Source organism: Miscanthus floridulus, chromosome 2, assembly GCF_019320115.1.
Source record: "Miscanthus floridulus cultivar M001 chromosome 2, ASM1932011v1, whole genome shotgun sequence".
Lineage (NCBI taxonomy): Eukaryota > Viridiplantae > Streptophyta > Magnoliopsida > Poales > Poaceae > Miscanthus > Miscanthus floridulus.
In genome coordinates this window covers 32839762-32859226 of record NC_089581.1, presented here as the reverse complement: position 1 = coordinate 32859226, position 19465 = coordinate 32839762, and the positions used below count along the sequence as shown (strand labels likewise).

Here is a 19465-nt window from a genome sequence, read left to right as displayed (position 1 = left end):
GGAGATGGCCAGCCGGGTGGTCGGTCAGCCGATGACGGTCAGGCGCATCAGCTCATGGCCTTCGGTCCCTCACTGCAGTCTGCAGCTGCCGTCTTCAAGCGCGCGCTGCAGCCGGGAGCCGGCCGATCCCGCTCAGTTGGGGCTCGCCCGCTGCACCGGGACGCGGGAGCGCTGCTAGCCGGCGAGGAGCCCTGGCCGAGGCCTGACGATGGTGCGCACGGCTAGCAGATCTCCATGACAAAAGGTCAGCGGTGTTCAGTCTCCATTCGCTGGTGTGTGCAGTCAGCCAGTCACCTACAAACACGGGCTGACGCTCCGTCCGGCAGCACCAGGCGCTGGCACTACGCCTGGATGCGCTGTACGCCTGCACCAAAACCCATTGAGATCCTAAGAATCCCAATTGCAGATAATTTGGAGAATTGGCCTGCATGTTATTTTGACACAAAAGGGTTTGTTTTCACTAAAATCGACCTATAAGGTTGCGGTTGCAAGGAGGGATGGCTGGTTTGGTTGCTTCTACTTCCGGGAATGGAAGTGATAACAAAAGTGAATTCGAGTGGTATAAAATATGGCAACATAAAGTTCCTCCTAACAAAGTGAAAATATTCCTATGGCGTTTTGCTCATAATTGCCAACAAGAAGGAACTTGGTAAGGCGTGGTATTGACATAGATACGACATGTCCCATTTGCAGAAGGTTTGATGAGGATAATGGCCATCTCTTTTTCAAATACAAGTTTGTTAGGACGTGCTGCGCCTAATGGATTTGGAACACATCAGATCTGATTTAACTAGATGCAATTCAGCATGGGAGACTTGTAGTATGATTTGGATGCTGGATAAAAATACTCAGTTGAAGATTATAATTTTCCTTTGGAGACGGTGGTTAGCAAGGAACAAAGGCTAATGAAGGAGGAAGAATGTTGAATGCAGCTGAAATTCATAATTCCACATGTTATTTTCAAGTGGAGTTTAAGAAACTTAATGTGACTGGGATGAAAGAAGCAGTAACTAGTATTGTTGTCTGACAAAAATATGGAGGCTTTGCATGTGTGTACATTATGGAGGCTCATGAAGATGCAAGCCGGCTAAGTGAGAAAGTGTGGATACTAAATTGATGTGGATATTAGATATTTAGATTAGACGTTGCTTACTGCACCCATGGGCTTGCCCGAGGACTTACCGAAACCAGGAATTGGATCATAAGCACTATTGTTATCTGGATCGGATTATTTGATTTGTTCTGCGTATTCCATGCTCTGATGGTTGCTTTAGCTGCTGATCATGTACTGGTATTGGGTAACTGTTGAATCTTAAATGCAATTTCGTGGTGATCATACTGTGGAATTGAAAGCTGACTAAATGCTGTATCGTCAAATTCCCACGTTTCATGTGTGGTTACTGCCTTACTGGTTAGTGATGATGCCATAATATTGATTTGGGCACCTGAACATTGTTATTGGACGCTGGAGACCTTGACCCTAATGGCAATACAGATGATACCTTTATTATATCAATTTTTTAGACTTGAGTGTATGTACCAATTAATTTAGACATGGGAACAAAAGACAGAAGTTTGTCTTACATGGATGCAACTGAGCTATTTGTTATTTATTGCTGCGATTAGGATATTATACAACCAATTTAAAATTTCTTTGTGCAACATAATATGCTTGGATTAAAGAAGCACCATGACAATTCTATGTCTTTTATAGGAAAAGTGATCATCACAAATGTCATCAAGTTCCACATGTAAAAACTCTATCAAAATTAGTTAATTTAATTAAATTTAAAAATTAAAAGTTACTACACACAAACTCTAAAAAGCAATGATATACTTTATGAAAAGAACGATTCCGATGTCTCATTAATAAAAAAAATATATAAATTATAGCGAACTGATCATAGATCAGTTGATTAGGCTCCTTGTGGTGGAACCAACCCATCTGGGTTCAAGTCCTCGACTTGGCACGGGTGTTCGTATTTTCCTATATTTATTCTAGGATTTAACGACGCTATACTTTCAGTGGTAAGCGACGTCCCCGTCCATAGCGAGACGCCTGTGGTGACTTCGTGAATCTCGAGATCTGCTGGCTCAGTCCTTCGGAGGTGCCCATAGAGGTATAGGGTTTGTGTATGTGAGTTCATAAGGGTGAGTGTACGTGCGTGTTGTGAGCGTCTGCGTTGTACTGTGTAATTCTTAAAAAAAATAAAGTATAACCTACTTTAATTATCGTATAATCTATGGCATTTAAAAAAAATGATGTCACCTTTTTTTAGAGTAAGTATGATGCCACCTATTACACTCACAAACACGTGCTTGCCCGTACGCGTTTGTCCACTAGTTGAAACAAATAACACGATCATTGAACAATGCACATGCACGCAGGCCTTTAACATTTTTTTAGGTGTAATAAGAAGATATAGAAGAGAAGGGATATACCAGAGTTGAGGGGCATAAGCAAGGTTTTAAATCTTCGGCTATAGCCTCCGTTATCTCCGGTTATAGCTGTTTACGAAGGATTTAGCTAAGTTTTTTCCATATACAAGTTAGCGTTTAACTACCGCTATAGCCCATTATAGCTGACTATAGCATGTTTTTGAGCATAAATAGCTAAATGGCTTAGCCAGCCATTTAAAACATTGGGCATAAGACCTGGGTCTTACCCAATCTCAATCTCTTATAGACTTCACATCTTAGATCTGTCTTCCTCTCAAGAATCTATTTCCCCCTTCCCTAGGCCTTTTTATGTCTGACAAGTCTTTGATCCTGTCTCCTGTGATTTGAGTCGGGTAAGGGGGATGTCGATGATCCGGCGGTTCGTGAACATCGTGGCGGAGGACTATAAGAGAGGCTTGTACTCGTTGCACCGCCTCAACGTCTCCAAGCATCTATTCTACCCATCAACAGCCGAAGCCGCACAAGCCAACACTGGTGGTGGTGATGAGATAGAGAGGTTGCAGGAGCTACCTGCACCGTGTATCTTCATGCAACAGGCCCTCACCACCGCGCAGCTCCAAGATGCCCTTCTTTGGGCTGCTGAGCCCCTGCAGCAGCGAGAGCAGGATTTTCTCCATGAACGAGGTTGGCCAATCCGCACTGTTCAATGCCGACGAACGATTTGCCAAGGCCATGCTGGATCTTGAAGAATTCAAGGGACATGTGCATGTCTCAGCCTCTATCGTCGACCAGGCCGCCGGTGCCAAGGAAGAAGGCACGTACATCATGCACGGCGTGCAGTATGGACTGGACTTCAAATCCCGCTTCGACGTTCTCAGATTCGGTAACCCAGGCGGCGGCGGTTGGTAGTCTCTTCCACTGCCACCCTTCATCTTCGGATCCCATGAAAAAACTGCCCGCATCATCTCCTACACGGTGGTGGACGGCGGATGCATAAAATATTTTAGGGGACTGAACAACAATGCTGTTCTATCTTAAGTCTTAGCCCCTACACTATATAATTTTATCTAAAAATTTATGAGGGCTTCACAGAAAGTTCCACTGCTCTTGTATGGATAGAGGGGGCTCGAGTCCCCCCCCCCCCCCCCCCCCAACAATGCTGTTCTATCTTAAGTCTTAGCCCCTACACTATATAATTTTATCTAAAAATTTATGAGGGTTTCACAGAAAGTTCCACTGCTCTTGTATGGATAGAGGGGGCTCGAGTCCCCCCCCCCCCCCCCCCCCCCCCCTCCCCCCCTGCCCCACCGTTGGATCCGCCCCTGAGGATGGTTGCACAATCTGCCTGTCATCCATAGGAGAGGGCACTTACTGCTTCGACACGGCCAAAGGTGAGTGGTGGAAAGCCGGTGACTGGGAGCTGCCGTTTGATGGCAGAGTGGTGTATCTTCCTGACTACAAATTCTGGTTGGGCTTCTATGTCGGGAACCCCAACAACCTTTGTGCTACATCAGGCCTCTCTGACATGGCCCTGAACCAACCACCAAAGTTGCAGCTTCTGTGGCAAAATCTCATACCTAAGGAGTGGATGTCAATAAAGGTTAACCTCCTCGACCTCGGTTCAGGCAAGTTTGCCATTGCTAAGGTCTTCAAATATATAGGGGAATCAAGGTACTTCTCTGACTCGGATATGGTTGAGGATGAGTTTGTTGTCCTCACTGGTGTGGAGATTTTTTGTGATACTAATAACTTACAAGGGCTTCAGACTATCCAGCACAAGTCCATTCGTTACATGTGTGCCAATAATAGGATACACCAGGTGTTATGAAAATCAATAATAGCTGATTCCCAAGGCAGGCTCCCTTGTTGCTTTACTTTATCATTACCATTTCCTTTCTAGCTACTATAGCCTGTAAGAGACTTTCAGTTTATCAACTTGTCGGGTTCATAAACCCGGGGTCCCTCGAGGACCGGCTTCCACGCGCAGGGCTCGGCCCAGAAGGAAGGCCTTTTCTTCTTCTGGACCGGCCCAAGAGTCTAAACTCAATAGGCCGGAGCACTTGCTTCAGGCCCTGGCCGCCTTCGGCCCATCTTTCCGACCGGAGCACTAGCTCAGGCTCAGGCCAACTCCGGACGGCCTCTCCGATCGGAGAGCAAACGTCAGGCCCCGGCTGCCTTCGCACGGCCTCCACTCGAAAAGCCTGACCCGAGGACCGCCTCCGACTTCGACCCCGTGTCTCCGATCGGGGTTCATAGAAAACTCTGTCCATCTCTATTCTCCGACTGGCACGCCAGAATCGACTGGGGCCATCCGACCGAGGACGCCCGCTCAGAAAGAACCAGGAGGCGTACGAAGGAAGGCAAGACGGGGCTCGCAAGTCAAACCACGGCACCAGGGACCATACCCTGCGGAGCAGCACTTTACAACCTCCCTGCCACGAACAGTATTGTAGGCGCCGACATTTACCTCTACAGTATTGTAGGCTCGGTCAAAACACCCGTACGGTAAGACCCCCCATGTGCCTCTGGGCATCAACAATATTGTGGGCGCCGGAATTCACCGTACCAGGTAAACGTGGTACAGCCATGCCTCCAGTCGGCGAGACAGCATTTTTGCAGGTACCGACGTCCTCCAGTCTTGAAGAAAGCAGCTCAACCTCCCACGTGTACCTGACATTCTGCAGCGACATCAACAGTATTGCGGGCGCCCACCATTGTCTCATCCCCGTCGGCGTGGGCAACAAGGCTTAGGAATGTCCATACTCTCTCTCCCTTTTACTTGTAAAGCCATCCCCTTCTTCTATAAAAGGGGATGTGCTCCCTCCAAACACAGGCAGTTAACCCAAGTCGACTTCTTCAAGCTCAGATTCACTAGATCAACATCAACACCTTACAACCGCAAGACCACCAAGTTCCGACCGCAACCCTTCCGGTCGGAGCCAACCGAACCTCTTGTACACCCCCATCTCTCTCTCTCTTGTTTGTACCCCCACTACAGACTTCGAGCGCCTAGGCTCAGGAATAAAGTAACCGACCGACCCCGACTGGACGTAGGGCACTGTCGATGTTTTACCACTGATAGCCTGCCACGGGGGTACCCGGGACAGTTGTTCGGGCTTCGACGAATAGTGGAACTTGGCGGTTACGCAAAGAGACTCACGATTTATACTGGTTCAGGCCCTCGACTTGGTCGAGTAATAACCTTACGTCCAGTTCGGCGTTAGCCTGTTCGCGTCGTATTGCTTTTAGTATTGGGTGTGTTCAGTCTTTACAAGGGATATCCTCACCAGCCCTTTATAGCCCAGGTGCTGAGAGGAGTTGTTTGTGTTATACTCGGATACAAGGTTAGAGTCCTAAGCTATGCTTCGGGCGCCTTTCCTTGTATAGTCCGAATTGGAGTTTTGGTCTTGCACGTTGCTTTGCTCCGTGTTCTTCTTGGCGATTGGGCTATGGGCCTTGTTACCAAGGTCCACTTCCCTATAGTATGGTCTATGGGGGGCCCGTAGGGTTCCCCATCGACAAGCCCCCGAGCATTTCATGATTGAGCTTCAAGGGCCGAGTTGTTGTAGACTTGATCCAGGTTTTTCTTGAAGTGAAATCTTGAGATGGTCTTCTTTGATTCTTCTTTTGACTGATGTGCACTTTTGCTGAAAAAAGTGCACTCTGTGAGTGCAGCCCCCGAGCCTCAGCTGTTTGGCACAAAAAGCTAGAGGGTCTCTCTGTCTTGATGTCCTCTGAGTTCTTTTCCTTTGAGTGCAGCGAGTGCAATCTTTGCAAAAAATTGCACTCATTGAGTGTAGCCCCCGAGCCTCTTGTTTTTTGGTACAAAAAGCTGGAGGGTCAAAAAATTAAAAATGTACTTTTCTGTGGTGGGTACTTGCTGCCCCCGAGCCTTCTCCGAGTTCTTTTCTTTCGAAAAGAAATCGGATGAAGGGTCTTGATGTGTTGTCGTTTGTTGTAGTCTTGAGTTCTTGTATTCTTGGTCCTTCGTCTTTAAATCCGAGCCCCCGGGTGTAGTTGAAGCGAATGCCGAACCCCCCGAGCTTAGTGTTTGACTAAGCCGTGATGTTCTTCTGAGTTGTTTTTATTCATCCAGGTTGTTTCTAGACTTCTCTGGTTCTTGATGTACCTCTTCCAGGTTGTTTGCACTTCGTCCAGGTTCTTTCTGAACTTGTATGTACCTCATTCGGGTTGTTTTCTGATCACTCCAGGTTCTTTTTGTCTTGATTTCTGTTCCCAACTTGTCTGGATTGTTTTTCTTCGATATGGGTTCTTTCTGATCTTGACTTGATCTCTGTCTCTCCTTGTTGGGGTTCTTTTCTGATCAATCCGGGTTCTTTCTAAGCTTGTCTTGGTTCTTGCCGCACCTTGTCAGGGTTCTTTTTTGATCAATCTGGGTTCTTTCTAAGCTTGTCTTGGTTCTTGCCGTACCTCATCGGGGTTCTTTTTTTATCAAACCAGGTTGTTTCTTGACTTATCTGAGTAAAGTAGCTCTCAGGAGCATGTTTTTCGTGATCTCATGGTACAGATGTAGCTTTCCTTCTTTGTTGGTTGTGGTTCCGCCTTGAGTAGGAAATTTTTTCTTCAATTCTTTCCTCATTCGTAGATATGCTGCTGTGTGAGGTTGAGCAGCCACCGGGCTTTTGTATACTTGATAACTTTCATGTTGGCAGTTAGAAGAGTTCTTGTGATGTGGCTTCCCTGCTTGCTCTATCTGCCTACGGAGGGTTGCAACCTCGAATTCCACTGGGTTCTTTGCTGCCACTCTAGAATGATCTCCTTTGCTTTCTTTGTTGAATTTATCAGATCTTGTACTCTGTTGTAATCCCAGTATCTTCTTGATCAGAGGAGTAAAAGATTATATTGTCTGAGTTGTTGTCCGACTTGTTTGGAGATGTGTCCGAGCTCTTTTTGTTTCGGTTGCCTCTGTGTAAACGTACCCGACTTGTAGTATATTATTTTCTCAATAACTTTCTTGTGAATGGATTGATAGCCGTTGTGGTGTGAACGGACCGTTGCTCTTCTCTGGTGCGTACTGTAATTATTGCTGTAACGGTAATTTTTGGTGACCGTTTTCACTTGGGTCGCGTGGGCCATGTATTTTTCCCTTTATAAAAATGACTGCCCTGTTGTTACTGTTGCTCCACTTGCCTTTGTGGTGAAAGATTCCTTAATCCTCGCTGAGAAAACCCTAGCATTGCATCCGCCGCCTCAAATCTCTTGCTGCTGCTGCTACTGCATCTGGCCCTTGCTTTCGATTAATGGTGAAGAACAAGGGCAAGGGTGAGTTTGTTGACGAGGAGAAAACTCTTAGGCAAATTGACAATCTCGAATTCATGGCTATGAGGTGGATGCAGAAGCAGTTCCTGAAGCCGACGACGCAGGAGGTGGAGCTGGACTTGCTAGTTGCCCACGGGCTCATCCAGAAGAAATTTCTTTCTAATTTCTCTTCCCCTGGTGAGCATTTGATTCCGTCTCCTTCTCCTAACCAGTCTGTTCTTTTTGTTCCTTTTGTGTGGGCGGGGCTCTGTTATCCCCCGTCTGACTTCTTGTTAGAGTTTCTTGGATCTTATCAGATTCAAGTTCATCATCTTACCCCAAACGGGGTTCTTTTTCTATCTGCTTTCACACATTTTTGTAAAGTTTTTCTTGGAATTCCACCTTGTCTTCTTCTTTTCTGCTACTTCTTTTGTATGTGGCTCTCTGATTCTAAGAATCCTCCCCTCTTTGGTTGTTGCCTTATTCAAACCCGTCAAGGGGTGACTTTTCCTTCTCTTACTCTTTCTGATTCTATTAAAGATTGGGCTAAAAAATAGTTTTATGTCCCAAAACTGGCTCCTTCTTTTTCTTCTGATCTTTCTGTAACTCCGAGTGCTTTACCTATTTGGAAGGATAAGCTTTCTGCTGCTAAAACTGCTACTCTCAAGCCTGTACTCGCCCGAGTTAAGGTTTTGCAGCAGTTGAGCTTAACTGGTAACTGCATAGTTGCTAGTTTTTTGCGTCGCCGGGTGCAGCCTCTTATGCAGAGGGTGCGTTTTGGTTTTGAGTACACTGGTTCTTCAGATCCTTCTCGGCTTATTCTGGATGTCGAGTTGTCTGAAGAAGTCGTCCTTGAACGGTTGGGGCGGATTCTTAGTGGTGTCTCAATGATGCCCGCTCGTGTGGACGAGTATGATGCTGCTCACCCTCCTCCTGAGGTATGCGTATGCCTTCCTGAGTTCTTTTTTTTGTTGTTTATGATTTGCATATGTTGTTGACTTTGCCTGACCTCTTATTGCAGGGTTTTTGCTAAGCTTTTAAGCTCGAGATAGCTGTTGCTGGTGGTGGTGAGGCTGCCGTTGAAGAGCCCACCGAAGAAAAAGATGAAGATGATGATGCTGTTGCTGGTCCTACGGTGGTCGCTGCCACCGGGCTGGGTTCTTCTTTTGCCAGGTTTATCACTGGCTTGTTTGGAGGTCAACACTCCTATGTTGAGTATGTCCCTGATCCTAGAATTGCTCAATATATCTGTCATCTAGGAAGCGGCGAACTAAGGCTGTTTCTAAGCAGTCGTTGCCTAAGAGGCGACGCTCAACTCATCAAATTTCTTCAACAGGTAATATTCTTGTAGGTGAGCTTGTTCTTAGCCTTTCCCGAGTTGTTTTGCTGGCTTTGTTTTGACTTGTTTTGCTAATCCGACCTTTATTTGTTGTTTTGATAGAAGGTCAGTTTGTTGCCTTGAACGAGGTGGAGACTGAGGATGAGGTCCCCTTGACCACTCGGCCGTAAGTCTTCTGCTATAAATTTCCTTGTGCTTGTCTTTTTGCTCATTTCCACAATAACTGAATTGCTTTTTCCAATATAGTCGTGAACCAGCACCCTACGCCCCTTCTGTTATAGTTGTATCTGCTTCTATCTTGGGGCCATCCCAATCCCCTCCTTTGAGGTGGTTGAGGATGATTTGTTTAATGTGCCACTTCTGAATCTTGGCTTCTCGGGGGTGGCAGGTAGCTTCAAGAAGGTTATCAAGTAAGCTCCGGCTTCCTTTCTCTTTGTCCTGATAATTTTTGCTTCTGTCTTTGATTAATCCGAGTTCTTTTTCAAATACAGGCCTTCTGAGGATGCCTCGTCTTCTCTAGCCCTTGGTGCTAAAAAAGCTTTACAAGAATCTGTTGTTTGTGAGCTCTTGTTCTGTCTTGCCTTTCTGTCTCTTGTATAATTTATGGATTCTATATCCTTGTAGACTTATAATTCTGCTTTTTGTAGCTTCTCCTCCTCGTGGTGCTCCTCTTGAGCCACATGTTGAGGAACAGAACGTTGGGGATCTAGTGTCCTCTCAAGAGGAGCATTGGGTTGTGGATAGTCCCTCGAGCATTGTTGCTGCTCATCTGCCACTTGGGTCGTCTCTATTGTACTCCCTCGAGGCTGCTGCTCGAGTTGATGCGGTAGTGGGCGAGGATTCTGATAATTACTCTCCCCCTGTTTCTGTTGCTGATGCTGGTCAGCCATCGACATCTGGGCTGAGTACTCTTCTGCTATCTCGGTCAGGAGAGGAAATGGCTCAGTTTGGCCGTATTAAACGGTTGGCTGAGTTGGTTTCTTCATGGGAGGCTTATGGCGCCAAGCTCAAGGTAATGTACTAAATTTCTTTGCCTCTTTACTTTCATTCTTCCCTATCTCTTATTTCTCATAAGATTTTTCCTTGCTGTAGTCTTTAGTTGAAGATCAAGATCTCTTGTTTGGTCCTCAAGAGGTGCGATCTGCTGCCCTAATTTTCGCCGACTTGAAGAATGCTGAGTCCGAGTTAACTTGGGTTCGTGCTGAGCCGGCTCAGGAGAAGGAGCAGCGCAGAATTATGGAGGTTGCCCTCAATGCTAGGGTTGCTGATGTTGATGCTGTCCGAGATTCTTCTCTAAAAGCTGTAGCAGAGGCTCAAACTGAGAGCTCTAATTTGAAGAGAGAGAAAGCTGGTGAGTTCCCCTTTCATTGCTTTAATATATCTTGGGCTCTTTCTCTTATTTTCTGAGTTGTTTCCTTTCTCTTTCAGCTCTTGTTAAAGAGAAAGAGGTCTGGATGAAGGAGAGGGAAGAGATGGTCAATACCCTCCGTACCTCCAAAAATAATGCTGAATCTGTAAGTACCCTTGCTGATTCAAAACTGCAAGAGGCTCAGGATTTATTTGCCCAGGCAAATTTGATGAGAGCTGGTGCTGATCGTGATATTATTCAGGCAATGAAGTCAGTACAAGACTTGCAGGGGAGGTTGAAGGCTGCCCATGATCAATTCTGGGCTCTTTATGCTACAGTCAGTCCAATTATTGCTTCAGTCTATCGGCTAGAAGATAGGAATCTGGGCCTTGGAGGTATAATACCGGTGCTTTCTTCCCAGTTTTATGATTTTGTAAAGAGTGGCTTTCACCAATGCATCAACAATGTGGTTTCATATGTCTGGGTTGTTGCCCCTGATGCCCCTCTTGAGCGGATTACTGAAGCTTCTGTATCGGCTGATTTTTCAAGACAGTGGGAGGAGGCCAAAGTAGAGCTTAGTGGTCTATTAGACCAAATCTTGGAACAGATGAATGTGCTTCCTGCTGTGCCTCCAGCTCCTTAGACATTTTGTGTAATGAACTTGTGGTTTCTTGTAATATATACTTGTTTCTGTGAATATGATTAGGCTTTGCCCTGCTTTTGAATTTGTCTTTGTCTGATATGAGCAGGCTTTGACATGTCTTTCCTTGTGGCTTTTTCGTGCTTTGCCATAGCTTGTTTCTTCTTGGTGATGTAGTAAAGTTGACAGAGTTGATTATACTTTTCTTGGGGTAATCAACCGATTTGTACTGTGGATCTGCGTCATTCTTGGGGTGGGGTAGCTCTGAGGGTAAGCTCTTGAGTTGTACTTGTTACTTGTGCCTGCTTTTGGGGTGAAGTGGTCGACCATACTGCTCTTGGAGTAAATTGCCGAGTTGTTTTTGCTGATTGTTCCGCTCTTGGGGTGAAGTAGTCGCTTGACTGAGTTGTAGAGTTGATTGCGCTTGTTCTTTGTGTGGAGTGCTTGCTTATACTGCTCTTGGGGTCGGTGACCGAGTTGTTGGATTGTTTGTGCCCCTCCTTGGACGAGGTAGTTGATCGTACCACTCTTGGGGTAGGCGACCGAGTTGTTGGGGTGCTTGTGCCACTCCTTTGGTGAAGTAGTCGATCGTACCGCTCTAGGGGTAGGTGACTGGGTTGTTGGAGTGCTTGTGCTGCTCCTTTGGTGAAGTAGTTGATCGTACTGCTCTTGGTGTAGGTGATCGGGTTGTTGGAGTGCTTGTGCCGCTCCTTTGGCGAAGTAGTCGATCGAACCGCTCTTGGGGTAGGCGACCGATTTGTTGGAGTGATTGTGCCGCTTGTTGGGTGTAGTAGTCGATCGTACCACTCTTGGGGTAGGCGACCGAGTTGTTTTTGTAGATGGCGCCGCTTGTTGGGCGTAGTAAATGATCGTACCAGCTCTTGGGGTAGGCGATCGGACCCATATAGCACAACCGTTTTTGGGTTGGCTGTTTGCAGGGTAAGTAAGCAATCGTACCAGCTCTTGGGGTAAGCGATTGCACCGGTTTAGCAACAACCATTTCCGGGTTGAGCTGTTGCAGGGCTGCCCCTTTTTCCCCAACCTGATTACGGGTTGGTTCTGTCCGTTGGACAGGGCTGTCAGTCGTACCATCTCTTTTTATGGTAGAGTGACAAGATTGCCCGTGTAGCGCAACCGTTTCCGGGTTGGCTGTTAATAGGGAAGCCCCTTTTTCCCCAACCTGATTATGGGTTGGTTCTATCCATTGGATAGGGCTTATATATTTGAAGTCGTTCTTCTTGAAGAATTTCTGCTTTATTTCTCTTGAAGCTTGAGTACAATATGTTGTACTAATTGTAGAATCTTTTGAGTTGGTTGATATGCCAAGTATTTTTCACTGGTATTTCATCTGGAGTCATCAACTCGTATGTGCCGGGTCCTGTTGCGTTTTCCACGATGAAGGGTCCTTCCCATGGACTGAGTAGTTTGTGTCGTCCATCTTTCTTCTGGATTAGTCGTAATACTGAGTCCCTGGCTTTAGTGATCGGGGCTGAGTACTTTTGTCATAATGTCTTCGTAGTCCTTGCTGATATCTTGCATTTTGGATTATTGCACTGTCTCTTATTTCTTCTATTGAATCAATTTCTAACCGCCTTGTTTCTTCGGCTTCGCCTTCTTCGTATTGTTCTATTCTTGGAGATAGCCATATCAAGTCGGCTGGTAGTACTGCTTCTGATCCATAGACCAGAAAGAAAGGTGAGTAGCCGGTGGCTCTGCTGATCTAGGTTCTTAAACCCCATATTACTTTTGGTAGTTCGTCGATCCATTTTCCACCATAATCTTTCAAATCTTCATATAATCTTGGTTTTAAGCCTTGTAATATGAGTCCATTTGCTCTTTTGACTTGTCCATTGGCCTGTGGGTGTGCTACTGATGCAAAGTTGATTTCTATCCCACAATCTTTTGCCCAGTATTGAAATTCTCTTGCTGTAAATGGTGAACCAAGATCCATGATTATTCTGTTGGGCATGCCGAACCTATGCATGATGTTTTGTATGAATTCTACTGCCTTTTCTGCACTGTATTTGACCAAGGGTTTATATTCAATCCACTTTGTAAATTTGTCGATTGCCACAAATATGTATTAGAAGCCTCCTTTTGCTTTTTTGAGTGGTCCTACTTGATCCAGCCCCCAGCATGAGAATGGCCAAGCTGGTGGTATGCATATCAAATTATGAGCGGGCACATGTGATTGCCTGGCAAACATTTGGTAATTCTTGCATGTTTTGACGAGTTCTTCTGCATCTTTGAGTGCTGTTGGCCAATAGAACCCGGTTCTAAATGCTTTGCCGACCAGTGTCCTAGAGGCTGCATGATTTCCACAATATCTTGAGTGGATTTCATCCAAGATTTCCTTTCCTTTATCTGTTGGAACACATTTAAGCAGTACTCCAGATGATGCTGCTCTTTTGTATAGTTTGTCTCCCACCAAAACGTAGTTTTTGCCTCTTCGTATAACCCGGGTTGTTTCTGCTTTATCTTTGGGTAGTTTCTTTTCTTTGATAAAATCAATGTACGTTTGTCTCCAATCATTTTGTATGACCATGATCTGTCTTGATTGGTCTGGTTCTTCTGCTTGATCTATTTCCATTGGATCTGTTGTCTCCTTCTCCTTTTCTGTGTTCCCTGGTTGTTTGATAGATGGGGCTGTGAGTTCTTCTACAAATATACCAGGTGGTACTTTTGCTCTATCTGATCCCATTTTGGCTAGCACATCTACTACAACGTTGGAATCCCTTAGTACATGATGGATTTCTAGCCCTTGGAAATTTTTCTCCAATTTTCTGACTTCTGCACAGTATGCATCCATATTGTCTTTTGTACAATCCCAATCCTTGTTGACTTGATTGATTACTACAGCTGAATCACCGTAGACAAGTAGCCTTTTGATCCCAAGTGAGCTTGCAACTCTTAGACCATGTATTAATGCTTCATATTCTGCTTCATTGTTAGTTGCCTGCCAAAGTATTTGTAGCACATACTTTAACTGTCTCCCTTCAGGTGATATGAATAGTACTCCTGCTCCGGCTCCTCCTAACTTTAGGGAACCATCAAAATACATTTTCCAATGATCAAGTATTGGTTCGGGTTCTTTTTGACTGATTTCTATCCATTCAGCAATGAAGTCGGATAATGCTTAAGATTTGATTGTTGTTCTTGGTTTGAAGTCTAGGTTGAGAGCACCAAGTTCTACTGCCCATTTTGATATCCGACCTGTTGCATCTTTGTTACGTAGAATGTCTTGAAGTGGAAAATTGGTTACCACTATAATCTTGTGTTCATGGAAATAATGTCTCAGCTTTCTTGATGATATCAACACTGCATAAAGTAGTTTTTGCACGTGTGGGTATCTCACTTTTGATTCTATTAGTACTTCGCTTATGTAATAGACTGGTCTCTGCACTTTGTAAGCGTGCCTGGGTTCTTCTCTCTCAACCACAATTGCTGTGCTGACAATGCTCTTGGTTGCTGTAATGTATAGCATCATGTCCTCTTTGCCTTTTGGTGGTGTCATTACTGGTGATGATGCTAGGTATTCTTTTAACTTTTGGAATGCTTCTTCTGCCTCTTCTGTCCATTCAAAATTTCCTACCTTTTTCAATAATTTGAAAAAAGGTAGCTCTTTTTCTCCTAGTCAGGAGATGAATCTGTTTAGTGCTGCCATGCATCCTATAAGCTTCTGTATGTCTTTAACTTTCTTTGGAGGTTTCATATCCATGATGGCTTTAACCTGCTTTGTACTTGCTTCAATTCCTCGGTTGCTGACTAGAAATCCGAGTAGTTGTCCTGATGGGACCTCGAAAACACACTTTGTGGGGTTTAGCTTCCACTGCCATGCTTTTAGATTCTTAAAAGTCTCCTCGAGGTCTTCTATCAATGATTCGAGTTCTTTTGTCTTGATTACTACATCATCAATGTATGCTTCTGAGTTCCTTCCGACTTGATTTCCCAAACAAGTTTGAATTGCTCTTTGATATGTTGCTCCTGCATTCTTTAGCCCAAAAGGCGTTGATTTGTAGCAATATGCCCCAAATGGTGTAATGAACAATGTCTTGCTTTGGTCTTCTTCTCTTAGAGATATTTGATGATAGCCTGAATAGCAATCCAAAAAGGATAATAGAGCTGATCCTGCTATTGAGTCGATGATTTGATCAATCCTTGGTGGAACATATGGATCTTTTGAGCAATGTTTGTTGAGGTCTATGTAGTCAACTAGGACCGGATTGGCAAGCCAATCTAGGTTGATTATTTCTCTGATGAATCCCGCTGCCATGAGCTTAGTGATCTCTCTTTTGATTGCTGTTTTTCTGTCTAGAGCGAATCTTCGTAGCTTCTGCTTAACGGGTTTGGACCCTTTGTTCACATCAATTATGTGCTCAGCCAACTTTCTTGGGACCCCTGGCATGTTGGCCGGCTTCCAAGCGAAGATATCTTTGTTGTCCCAAAGAAAGTTGGTGAGCGCGAGTTCCTATTTGGGATTGAGATTTGCACCGATGATTGCCGTCTTCTTCGGGTCACCAGTCAACAAGTCAATAGTCTTGGTAGCGGCTTCTTTTGGTGGTGCAAAGTTGCTTGGCTTCTTAGCCGGTATTTGAATCTCATCCGGGTTCATTTCGTTGGCTAGTATTGCAATCTCCTTTCCTTCCTTTATGTCTTGTAATCTTTCGGATATTTGTACTGCTTGTACGTCGCAATCATGTGCTTTCTTTAGATCTCCTTTCAATGATAATACGCCCTTTGTTGTTGGCATCTTGAGTAGTAGGTATGGATAGTGTGGCACTACCATGTATTTTGTTAAAGCTGGTCCCCCAAGTATTGCGTGGTAGCATGATTCAAAGTCTGCAACTTCGAATTTGATGAACTCCGTCCGGTATTTGTTTGATGTGCCAAAGGTGACTGGTAGGGTTATCTATCTGAGTGGCATAGCTGCTCTGCCGGGTACTATTCCATAGAATGGTGTGCTTATTGGTGTCATTAGTCCTTCACAATCCAGATTCATCCTACTGAGAGTATCTGTGAAAATTATGTTGAGCCCGGCTCCTCCGTCGATGAGTACTTTAGTTACTGCTACTCCTGCGATAGTTGGACCCAGTACCGATGGGTAGCATCCTGCGTTTGCTGTACTGGTCCATTGGTCTTCTCTTGTGAAGTGGATGGGGTACTCTGACCAATCTAGATACCTTAGGGTGGCTGGTTCAGCTGCCATGATGGCTCTGTGAGCTAATTTCTCTTGCCTTTTACTTCGTGTGTTAGGAACACCTGAGAATATTACTGCTAATTGGCGTTTGGGTTCTTGATAATCTCCTTCAGCTTTCTTTTCCTCCTTCTCGGATTCTTCTTGTTTTTGCTCCGAGTTGTTTTGATTCTTGTTTTCTCTCTTCATGAATTGCCGCTGAAAAGTGCTGCATTCAACTAACTTGTGTCTGGTTCCTGGGTGTATGTGACATGGCATGTTCTCTATGTTTTCCGGTGCTCTTTCTCGGTAGTTGTTGCTCTGATAGTTGCTATTATTGTTGTACCTGCTGTTGTTACTGTTGTTGTTACTGTTGTAGTTGCCATTGTAATTGCCACCGTTGCTGTTGTCATTGTATCTTCTCTTGTTGTCTATGGTTGCCACCATGTTGTCTTGCCTTGGCCTTTTGTCTTGCTATCTATAATTAGGTCTCCTATTTTCTGGGTTGTCCCTAGCAAACCGGTGCCAGGTTCTTTCTTCTGATGAAATCAGCTTTTCAACAACCCTCTTGAAATCTTCATTTGTTCTTGGGTTCTCATTGAAATAGTCTTTGTATTGCCAGTTTGCTGAGATTCCTTCCGCAAAGGCTTCTATCACTTCTCTGTCGGTAATGTCATGGACTTGAGCCCTGAATTCTCTGAATCTTCTATAGTATTCCCTTAGACTTTCTTCTCTCCTTTGCCTTACTCCTTTCAACTCGGCTGCGGTCATTAGATGGGTAATAATGCCTGCAAAGTTGTTGCAGAAAGCTTCTTGCAAGTCTTCCCAATATCTGATTGATCTTGGTCTCAATTTGTCAAACCATTGTAGTGGCATTGCTTCGAGGGCCATTGGAAAAAATAGAGCCTTGATGTCGTCACCTCCTCCGGCTAACTCAATAGATTGGGAATAAACTCTTAGCCATTGTCTTGGTTCTACTTTGCCATCGTACTTGGAATGATTTGCTGGTTTAAATTTGTGTGGTAGTTTCAATGTTTGTAGTCTTCCTGTGAAATAAGGGAATCTGTCATATGGTTCCATTCTTCCATAGTCTGGCGATATTGCCCTTCTGTAATAAGACCTGTCTTCTTTAAACTCGGATTCTCCATAGTCATCTTCTTTGTCAAATCTTCCTAATATTTCTTGGTAGCGTTGGCTCAATTCTGGTTTGCCTCTTTCTTGTTGCTTTGAGTAATGTTCCTGCCTTCCATTAGCATCGGCACTTTCTGTTTGTCCTAGCCTTTGAAAATTTGATTTTTTGGGTGGTTGCTCTCCTTGTGGCTCTTGTGGAACTTCTTCGCCGAGTTGTTCTTTTGATCCCCCAACTTCTTTCTTTTGATCTTCCTTTGTTCTTCCGTTGTTCGTGAGGGTGTACAACTCATTTGTTAATTCTTCAATTCTTTCCCTTTTTGTACTTTTTGCGGCTTCTCTTTCTGCCTTCTTTCTGTTGTATTCCGTTAGTTCCGCCTTGTACTTATTCCAGATTTGCTTCCTTTGTTTAGCCCTGTTCCTTCTTCCAGCCTTCAATTTATTCTTCTTCAGTCTTGCAACCCTTTGCTCATCATTTTCGTTGCTGTTGCTTTTCTCATCTGGCGAGATGTTGCCTTCTGATTCGTCCGAAGATTTTATATCTAGTATCTGTGGTGGTTCCAAAGGTTGTTCTAACTACTCCACCATGTATACAGTGTGTCCTCTTTCGAGCTCTTCTTGTATGGTACTTCATCCTTCGTTTGGTTGAGCTGTCGGTAGTTTCTGAGCTGGATCCGAGTTCTTTTCCCTCTTGATAAGGTAGTTCTTCAATGTACGTGCTAGTCTGGGCTTTGCTTGAGGTGAAAGAACCTGGCCAATGCACCACACAGTCTTGTGGGGTAACTGTCATGATCATCCCTTCTTGTGCTCCCTCTAGGAGTATTTTTCTTGCTGAGTTCATCTTGCCTTGGGTAAAGTGTTGGTAGATTGATGCCGTGTTGTATAGTCCGTACGTTACCGAGTTCTTTTTGGAGTCGTACGGGTTGTATTCCTTCACGATTATTGTTGTGTCTTCGAGTCCAATTAGGTGTGGCTCCTTTGTTTTGAAAATTGCATCCGAATTGGGGTTGTGCTCCATCTCCTTATCCAAGTTGGAGTCATGCTCCATCTTCTTGTTTGAGTTAGAATTGTGCTTCATCTCCTTGTCCGAGTCGGAGTCGTACTCCATCTCCTTCTCAGAATCAGTTTCATATCCGCTTTCTTCTCCTTTCCGAGTTGGATTCGAAGTCGAAAGTTTCATCATTTTTTCGGCGAGTTCTTGCTCGACGGGATTGTTCTTGTCGTCGAATTCTTTTTCTTCTCAGAGATGGGTACGCAGCTTGCCATCACCGCCTGCCTTGCAGATCTAGGATCCGAAGACGAAGGTTGTTCCCGCCGAATAAGTCATCTTGAGGTCGAGGTCTGCCGAGCTCTCGAGAAAAAATTCGTCGAAAGCCCCTACCTGGCACGCCAGCTGTTGATGTTTTACCACCGATAGCCTACCACGGGGGTACCCGAGACAGTTGTTCGGGCTTCGATGAATAGTAGAACTTGGCGGTTACGCAAAGAGACTCACTATTTATACTAGTTCAGGCCCTCGACTTGGTCGAGTAATAACCTTACGTCTAGTTCGGCGTTAGCCTGTTTGCGTCGTATTGCTTTTAGTATTGGGTGTGTTCAGTCTTTACAAGGGATATCCTCACCAGCCCTTTATAGTCCAGGTGCTGAGAGGAGTTGTTTGTGTTCTACTCGGATATAAGGTCAGAGTCCTAAGCTATGCTTCGGGCGCCTTTCCTTGTATAGTCCGAATTGGAGTTTTGGTCTTGCACGTTGCTTTGCTCCGTGTTCTTCTTGGCGATTAGGCTTCGGGCCTTGTTACCAAGGTCCATTTCCCTATAGTACGGTCTATGGGGGGCCCGTAGGGTTCCCCATCGACAGGCATGTTGCCCGAACCAGTATAAATCATGTGTCATTGAGTGTTAGGCCACATCCGATGACAACGTACAGTAAAACTACAAATATTTACTAGTTGGTCACTTTCTGCACCGACAGTTGGTGCCGTCCGTGGGGAAGATGCTATACGTTCAACACTTTTTTGTTAATCAGATGACCCATTTCTCCGCCACCTCCGCCGTGGCGAGATCGAGCGATACGATTTGCTTCGGCTCGATGGAATTTCCCGCACTCTCGCCCGCCGGGATGTGGGTTCCACCCATCTTTGAGCCTTCCTAGGCCTTCCGCTTCGGAAGCCTAGACTTC

At 45.0% G+C, this 19465-nt stretch overlaps 1 protein-coding gene across 1 annotated transcript; it reads right to left on the bottom strand.

The window, feature by feature from the left end:
- Nucleotides 1-17168: 17168 nt before the first annotated feature.
- Nucleotides 17169-18470, bottom strand: LOC136536308 (uncharacterized). The gene is made up of 3 exons (XM_066528646.1): nt 18186-18470; nt 17280-17836; nt 17169-17205 (listed from the first exon to the last, which is right to left on the bottom strand). The coding sequence occupies exons 1-3, from the start codon at nt 18468-18470 to the stop codon at nt 17169-17171; spliced, it is 879 nt and encodes a 292-aa protein (XP_066384743.1).
- Nucleotides 18471-19465: the final 995 nt, after the last annotated feature.

Excerpts from the sequence above, each read along its gene's own strand:
- LOC136536308 (XM_066528646.1), bottom strand. The coding sequence starts at position 18,470 with ATGATGAAACTTTCGACTTCGAATCCAACTCGGAAAGGAGAAGAAAGC. Across the intron at positions 17,837-18,185 it reads ACGACTCCAAAAAGAACTCG|ATACTAGATATAAAATCTTC; the intron begins GTAACGTACGGA and ends GAACCACCACAG. Across the intron at positions 17,206-17,279 it reads TCCGAGTTTAAAGAAGACAG|GAAGACTACAAACATTGAAA; the intron begins GTCTTATTACAG and ends CTTATTTCACAG.